This window comes from Gymnoscopelus braueri (genome assembly GCF_963280865.1).
Source record: "Gymnoscopelus braueri genome assembly, chromosome: 10".
In the NCBI taxonomy this organism is placed as follows: Eukaryota; Metazoa; Chordata; class Actinopteri; order Myctophiformes; family Myctophidae; genus Gymnoscopelus; species Gymnoscopelus braueri.
In genome coordinates, this window is record NC_137611.1 from 27,990,921 (window position 1) to 27,999,537 (window position 8,617).

The window sequence follows — 8,617 nt, forward strand, 5'->3', positions numbered from 1 at the left end:
ACTGGCCTTACACGTTCATCATATACAATAAATAAAAGCACAATTTATCTTAACCGATCTTCTGAAATCAGTCCGAACGTAAACAATGAATCTGCACAGCCCCGCAAACAAGACAAATTGCAGACAAATTGCAATTGCACCCGCCGAGGCAGTCAGTCGGGGTACTACCCACTCAGGAAATCCTAGCTTGGGGAGATAAACTCTAAATGAAGGACTTTACCATTCACCATTATGTCTTTGGTGAGAGTCAGGGGGACCCCCTGGGGCTCTTCAGCTCAGCACTGCACAACTTTTCAAAGGGCTTCAGATTAAAGTCACTGAAGTTTCCCACTGGGGTCTGAGGCCAGGATCCCATTAAGCAGCCCCACCACACCGCCGGCCATAATTGTGTCTTTGAGAATTCAGAGCAGTGGTTGCTTGATAAGCGAATTTAGGGTGAAATAAAAGAAGGGAGAGGCAAAAAAAGGCGTCTCATTGGACCACCATTAGACACTTCCCTCGCTCATCACTAATTCGTTTTAAATGACTGAGGGAAAGGTGTGCACTTCATAAAGCACTATAGTACTTTTTCCTTCTGCATTTTCAGGCGGATGCCACAGAATGCTGATAAATGAAAACATTGCACTTTATGGACACTCCATACTGCCTCCGGTGGAGTGTAAAACTAGTTATCTCTACATCTTCACTGGTTCATGGGAGTTGAATAATCAATAAAGGAAGCCATTAAATAAAAGCCACACTGCTTTCTGCTGTTTTTAAATCTTTCTCTCTGTTTCCAATTTGAAGAAACTGGTCGGTGTGACCACTAATGATAAGAAGTTATGTTTGTTAATACTAATGGTCTTACAGGTTAAGACTCTCATCCAAGTATGGCTTATCAAATCAATATGCCAAAAGATAACCAGTAATGATATTTAACATAATACACTATCTGCTTCAAACATGACATTATAAATGAAATAGAGATGTTACAAACAAGTGGACTTTTATTGAGCCATTATTATTCAGAATGTTACAATAACCAGTTTATTTTGTGTGCTGATGAAAAGGGAGATAAGAAAAAGATGCTGCAACTTACACTAAATACAGTAGCATGTCATTTCTGGACATATACATAAATGTATATGCTGTTCTCAACACCCAACATCAGGTGGAAATGATGGAATAAGTTTGCTACTGATGATTCACTCGTCCAAAATGCGTCCAAAGGTTGGGGAGGTACGGTAAACCAATAGATCTGAAGCCACAAATGAAAGCTGTGACTGTAAACCCTCCAAAACATTCAAAAACGTTTGCAACCAAAATAACATCTTCCAAGTGCAACAAAGAAAAAAAGTGTTATCATTAACTGATTTAACTGGACTTCTTCGCTTTCTTCTTTTCTGCCTCCTCTTCCTTTTCTTTCTCAATTTCAGCCACAAGGGTCTCAATTTCTTTAGACTCCAAGATCTGAAAATAGAAAAAGAAAAGAAAAAAGAAAAGAAAGATTAGCCTGTGCATAATAATGCATGCAAGTCAGTTATCATCAGAACATAGTTGCTTCAGAACCAGCCATGTGATAATGGTGGATCACTTCTTGACATTTCTTATTTTTTTCTGATTTGTAAAGACACCTGAGGCATCAAACACAGCCTGCAGTAGATGAATGTACTATAAACAAATGGGATACAGAAAACCAAGGAAAACGTACCTTCAGTGGCTGGTTTCGTCTGATAACAGCAAGTTCAATATTTTTCCCTCCTGACTGCACCACCTATGAAAAAAAGATAAATTGTTTTTATGTAACAAAAAGCAACCAACCAGCACTTATGTATCTAAGAGGGCTTTTCCCCACAGCCTGCAAATAACAAAAATAATATATCTTACAATTACATTTAGGGTTATGAGCTAGTTTGGTAAATATTGACTATGCTTGAAGAAAATGTTGAGAATTTATGCCTAGCCTCCTTCTGGTTCTTTGGTACAAAGGCATTTGAGAAAGACAAAAAACTCTAAAGTTACTCAGTTATTACTATCATCATCATTTATAAAATACAAAAAAGAATATGTATAAAAAGAAAAAAAAATAGAATATGTGACTTGTACAGGGATGACCTGTTGGCTTGTATTTCTGCTTAAAACCATAGCTTTACATTATCACTACAAATGACTAAAGGCCAGAACACAGCCTCTGCAGTGCCACAGCCATCATGTGATGCTATTTTAATAATAATTTATTCAAGCTTGTGTATATGTTGCCAATGTGATTTGATATGGATATCTTGGTGGAGGGTGGCGTTTTCCAAATGTCCTTCTATTGGACACTTTATGGACTTAGGAACAGATGCAGCTAATAAAATGTATGAGTCAATTTTGTTTACGTGTGCCAAGGAGCAAGCCTTGACAATAGTTGTCAATACTTGCTAACTAGTCAATCTGAATCAAACATAGCCACTATCCATTTTATTAACTCATTCACTGCCAGGCTTATTTCAAGCTTGTTGAGCCATATGCCAAAGGCATTATGGATCAAACGGAGAAAAACATTTCTCCGTTTAAATTTTAACATTGAAGTGGATGGAGAATTAACTTTTTGAAAATCGTTTTCTCATAGTTCCTTTGAGATATAAAAGAAAAAAAAATAACCAAAAAAAATAAAAAATAGGTGACGTCAAAAGACGTCATTGGCACTAATGGCACACTGAAAACGGCCGTCAAAAGACGTCATTGGCACTATATGAGTTAACTTCTGCTGTATGTATTTCTAAAATCTAACCCATACATTTGATGTAGTTTTGTCCCAGTTATTGATTTAATTTGGCATTGCTATGTCAGTTATTACGTACAAATTCTATATTTCTAGATTTGTCTTATTTAAAAAATTATAATAATTTGACCACATCACACCAGTTTTGGCCTCACTCCATTGGCTTCCGGTTAAATGTAGAATTCATTTTAAAATGTTGCTATTTGCTTTTAAATCTATCAGTGGTCTGGCTCCCCCATATATGGCTGAACATATAACGCCCCATAATCCACCCAGAGCTCTGAGGTCTGCTGACCAGTCGCTGCTGACTGTGCCATCAAACCTAACCCTCAAAACCAGAGGTGAGCGCGCTTTCGAGGTGGCAGCCCCAGAGCTGTGTTGAGTTGGTTGTAAATGTTGCAGTTGCATTTAATTTCCTCTTCCATTAGAAAGTCATTGCATAGCAATATTGGTCAGACTTAGTAAACAATGTGCTAATGTAGCCATCCCCATGCATGTCCCTTCAAAGAGTTGTGTTGTTTGTTGCAGTAGAAAATTAAAGTTTATGTCCTAAATTAGACCTCACCTCAAGCAAAGCCTTGATGGCCAGCTTGATTGTCCCGTTGTCTCCAGTGGCAATGGCTTCCTCTGTGTAATTCTTCTCCAGGAACTCTCTCACGGTCTTTGCGCTGCGGCCAATTGCATTTGCCTGAAAACACAGTTTGGACCATGTGAGCCATAGCAAAGTTCTGTTGAATATATCCTACACAATAATTAACTCCTTTTTCGTTGATTGGACCGAATTCATTTATAGAAATAAGTTATCTACCTCATTAGGTAGAATATAGAACTGGAATACAAAATCACTGACCTTCCAGGCATGATAGGTTCCTGAGGGGTCCGTCTGGTACAGCCTGGGAGTCCCATCATAGTCAAACCCAACAATTAAAGCAGAGATGCCAAATGGCCTGCGCCCATTGCTCTGAGTGTAGCGCTATGAAAAAACAACAGGCATGACTAATTATTCTCAGTTATTCTTCATATTAAGGAAAAGCAAGTAGGCAATAAAGTAGGTAGGTAGCACTCCCTTCAATCTTAAGACCATTGCTGCCATTTTTATGTTAAAACATACCATGTTAACCATTGCTTCAACTTAACCTCATTACATTTTATTTTACTTTCTGCTACTGCCTCTATTTATGTATTGTATTTTATACTTTAACCTGTGTGTTTGCTGTGTGATATTTGTTTGAATGTGCTAATTTATTTATTTATTTTTTACCGGTGAAGCACTGTGAATTACACCTTTATGTGAAAATGTGTTAATATAAATGAAGAGTAAGCCAAATCACAGAGAAGGTGATTTTGGGTGCATCATTAAGTACCTGTTTCAGTGTAGCAATGTAGCGTGTTATGTATTCCACTGTGACTGGATCCTCAACAGTTAGCCTGTGGCTCTGGCATTCAACACGAGCTCTGTTGATCACAATACGGGCATCCGCAGTGAGACCTGGCGAAGATCGGGATTTGTGAAATGGTTATGTATCAGATAGCATATAGAAGAAATATGTGACAAAACTGAGCTTAGCAAACACAATTTCATGTGTCTAGAAGACAATATTAGAGAACATAAAGTATGTACAATTAACATGTAATATCAGTTTTTGTGGGCTGTAGTACCTGCAAATGCCATGCAGACATGCTCATCCAGGGCGCATATCTTACGTACAGTCCTCTCCTCCTGCAATTTTGCCACTGATTTCTTCTCAACGCCAAGGACAACAATGTCTTTACCTCTGATTCCCACCTGTACAGATTAAGAGGTCTATTAAGTTATATGACCATACCATGTAAAAGGTTACAAATCGTGGGGCTGACAACTTAAGAGTGATGTATTTGGTCCTGGAGGAGTGGCAGAACCATCAAGCCATACCATAACATTCTGAAACCAGCACCTGCTCTTCAAAATTGGAATCAGACACAGCTTACTAGTCAAGTAAGTTTACAAAAGCACATATGATGAGGAATAGGTTGTTTTTTAGTGCACACACACAATATCACAAAATAATAAGCAGGAAAACATACATTCAAGTAAAAAATACATTGGGCTAGTTGAAGTGGTAGATAGGTGTTGATGAGTATTTACAGTATCAGACAGAACATGACAGAGTCAAGAGTCCTAGACTCCAGTTCCAGCAGGGCTATCTCCCAGCATTGCATTACACACCATTATCCACGCCTCATCTATAATCACACAAACTGCATTAGACAAGACACCACTACCACCTAATCCTAATCATCAGTATCATACAGACATTGTACACGGGGCTACCAGGAGGTACAGTAAGATAGTTAAAGATCATTCTTTCTGATGATCAATCAAGCCCAATTTCTCAAAAACTATATATAAAACCCCGCCCCCATCAGTATTCGCTGCCAGCCATGCTAATGTACTAATGTGGTATGTTGCTGAATATCGCATTGAATCCAAACCATTATATTTTCTATTAATTGTAATAACACCACAACATAACATGCATGAGATTTTAAAAGGAAGTGCATTCTAAATCCGTGACACCCATCCATTCATCCATCCGCGTTGCGTTTTGTGCACATAGCTTTGACATATTCTGGCATTTAGAAAAAGTTATTTAGACCAGTGGTTCTCAACCAGTGGTCCGGGGACAACCAGCGGTCCTTGAGGGGGTTCCAGGTGGTCCCCAGCTAAATGATGGAGAGTTGGTAACCAAATGGACCCTAATTTAGGTAGATCTTTAACTCTTGAGAGCGTAAAATGAAACCAAAGGACAAGAGTTAATAGATTGTTAAACATATACATTACTTAAAGGGCAAGACCACTTTGGTAGAGGTTTGGGTTGTGTATTTACCTTGCCATGATGTAACTCCAAAGGTGGACAAGAAATCAAAAATAATTGCTCCATTGATTAGAAATTGATAATTCAAAATATGCTCCTCATTGACTTTCATTGTACGCTGAAACAGCTCTCAAAGTCACTATTTTAGCACGTAAACGAACACAATCAAAGCTAATTCAGACAATATAGAACATCACCAAACCCAGTACTGTTTATTTTTTTAATAAAAATGTCAACTTCCTGCTGATTTTACTATTTGAAGATCCGGATCCGGATCCACGGATCCAGTCTTAATGAAAATAGCAAAATCAACAGGACGTAAACATTTTTATTAAAAAAACAAACAGTACCGGGTTTGGTGATGTTCTATATTGTCTGAATCAACTTTGTTTGTGTTTGTTTATGTGCTAAAAGAGTGACTTTGAGAGCCGTTTTACCGTACAATGTAAGTCAATGAGGAGCATATTTTGAATTATCAATTTCTAATCAATGGAGCAATTATTTTTGATTTCTTGTCCACCTTTGGAGTTACATCATGGCAAGGTAAATACACAACCCAAACCTCTACCAAAGTGGTCTTGCCCTTTAATTATATAATCATTATTTTGATCAACGTTTGTCTGTAGTATTATTATTTCTCCTGTGGTACCACATCAATACAGCATGGAATTGTGGACAAAATATCAGACGTCTTGGGTCTGAGAGGCTAAATCTCATCAAATGGTGGTCCGTGGCTCAAATACCGAATAAATAATGGACCTTGGTATGAAAAGGGTTGAATGAAAACCACTGATTAAGACCATCATCAACATTGTCATTCTCACAAAGAGGGGAAGCAAATCAACAACAAAAACAACACAGTATTAGCTTTATTCGCTATGTAGCGCTTCAACCCAGTTTGCTGAAACTGAAACTCGCAGAGTGACACAGCGACAATGCTCGCTAGCCGCTAGTTAGCTAGCTAGCTAGCTTGTTAGCTAGTGAAGTTGGCCTTCTTATACTTTGTCTTTTATTAGACTTACCGCTGTGGAGCCTTTCTTCACGGCTTCTTGTGCGTATTCTACCTGGAACAGATGGCCGTCAGGAGAGAACACAGTGATGGCTCTGTCGTATCTGGCCGCCATGGTGCTGCAGTTTACTAGAGAAGAGAAACAAGCAGCTCAGATGAATCAGCTAACAACCCGCTCTGTCTGCTGCCGAGCGCTGCTATCTGACTGATCAGCGCATGCGCAACGGCACTTTCCCCAGCAGTTGACTCGTGGTTATGACGTCACTGACCCATCCTTGGTGTCATTATCGTAGAGTTCAGATGTGACGCGCAGACTGCGCGGCACATCTGAACTCTACGATAATGACGCCAAGGATGGGTCAGTGATGTCATAACCACGAGTCAACTGCTGCGGAAAGTGCCTGGGCTGAACCAAGCCCCCAGAGTTGCTGAGAAACATTGAAGCTGCCACCCCAGTGGCCAAAGCTGGAACTGCAGGCGGGGAGAAATACATGCACGCGCAAAACATACTGAGAGATATTTATATTTATACATATAAATATGTAAACATATTATACATACATACATATGCATTTACATATAAATATGCATCTCGAGTGTATTTAATAAATATCTCGCGTTCAATCCTTGACACACGGGCTGCCGTAGAACGCAAAAAGGACACTAGTGCGCATGCTCATAACTCTATGGGGATACAAAATCGAACCAATAATTCTACTTCCGGCAGGTTTCCGGGTGCTTCAAAACGCCACTGAGCACATTCATTGAAATGATAGCTGGGGGCGGGGCAATCCGCCCTCTAGTTATATTATACCTCTATGGGCTGAACCTATACCTCTATGGGCTGAACAGTGGTGGACAAAAGTACTCATATTTTTTACTTAAGTAAAAGTATCAATACTGCAATGTAGAAATACTCTGTTACAAGAAAAGTCCGGAATTAAAAAATGACTAGAGTAAAAGTACAAAAGTATTAGACACTTCCGATTGTTTGTGACGTCAAGTATTTCTCCTTGGTAAATGTGTTCTAGGGAGGAACCACAAAAAAATACAATTTAAATATACAATACAATATACAATATATACATTTATGGAAAGGGGAAAGATCGCTGATTCATGTTGTGTAAATGTATGTGCTTCTTAGTTTATCAAATATCAAATTCAGCTGTGGCCCAGAGTAAAAGGTATTATATAATACCTTGAGTTGCGTATTCTTTGTTAGAATGCAGTCATTTTTCATAAGTGCTGTAGAATAGATTTTAAACAATATAAATATCTGTACGAAACACTGTATCGTTATAAAACAAAGCGATAAGCCGCGGCACATAATCATCTTTAACCACATGAACCCCAGCATCGGTATTGTTGGGAAAGCTTTCGCAGAAAATAGCAGATCAACAATCGGCAATTTTCAGCTAAAGCTTTCCCCACAATAACAGAAAACACAAAATATACTACTAGTATATTGAGCCCTGAGGGACTCCGGGTTACCCATGTTGGGGTTTAAGTGGTTAATTTGTCCACGGTCACTTGCCCCTTTGGAGCAGTCCATTTCCCGTGGCCTTTTCGACTGAGAGTGTTCCACTGTAGAAAAGGGGGGGTGTAGTTTTGTCATCGCAAAATAGTTCATTTGTTCTCTAGATATAAGTTATTATCTAAATGTTTTTCTTATATGGGTATTTTAATTTAAACTAGTATTTAACACTTCCATAAACGCTCAACTTAACACCGTGTCTAAATATGGACAGAATCGCACTTCTCCCCCTGACGTGGATCACCGCATTACAAAACAGCGTCCTATTCGGCGTTGCCATGTCCGCTTATTATAAGCGACTTTGGGCTTGTTTTTCTGAAAAGACGCTTGTAAATATTGCTAGTTGCGGTTTTTGGGGTTTGTTTCCAAATAAAAGCGTAGTTGCTTATTTGGGCTTGTTTCCTAATGTTGTTTAAACCAGTGGTTCTCAAACATTTTCATGTCAAGGACCCCTACATTAATATGTATTTGTG

The 8,617-nt window shown here is 38.8% G+C and overlaps 1 protein-coding gene across 1 annotated transcript; it reads right to left on the reverse strand.

The window, feature by feature from the left end:
- Positions 1-968: 968 nt before the first annotated feature.
- On the reverse strand, positions 969-6,803 carry psma8 (proteasome 20S subunit alpha 8). Its single transcript, XM_080440048.1, has 7 exons — positions 6,624-6,803; positions 4,406-4,532; positions 4,111-4,235; positions 3,597-3,719; positions 3,312-3,434; positions 1,691-1,753; positions 969-1,449 (listed from the first exon to the last, which is right to left on the reverse strand). Exons 1-7 carry the CDS (start codon positions 6,723-6,725, stop codon positions 1,354-1,356), a joined length of 759 nt encoding a protein of 252 aa, XP_080296174.1. The 5' UTR covers positions 6,726-6,803; the 3' UTR covers positions 969-1,353.
- Positions 6,804-8,617: the final 1,814 nt, after the last annotated feature.

What these genes read in the sequence shown, in the direction of transcription:
- psma8 (XM_080440048.1), bottom strand. Translation starts at nt 6,725, where the DNA reads ATGGCGGCCAGATACGACAGAGCCATCACTGTGTTCTCTCCTGACGGC. An exon ending in ACATTGCTACACTGAAACAG is followed by an intron (nt 3,720 to 4,110) that starts GTACTTAATGAT and finishes GTTTTTTCATAG; the next exon opens with CGCTACACTCAGAGCAATGG. An exon ending in CCATCAAGGCTTTGCTTGAG is followed by an intron (nt 1,754 to 3,311) that starts GTGAGGTCTAAT and finishes TTTTTTTCATAG; the next exon opens with GTGGTGCAGTCAGGAGGGAA.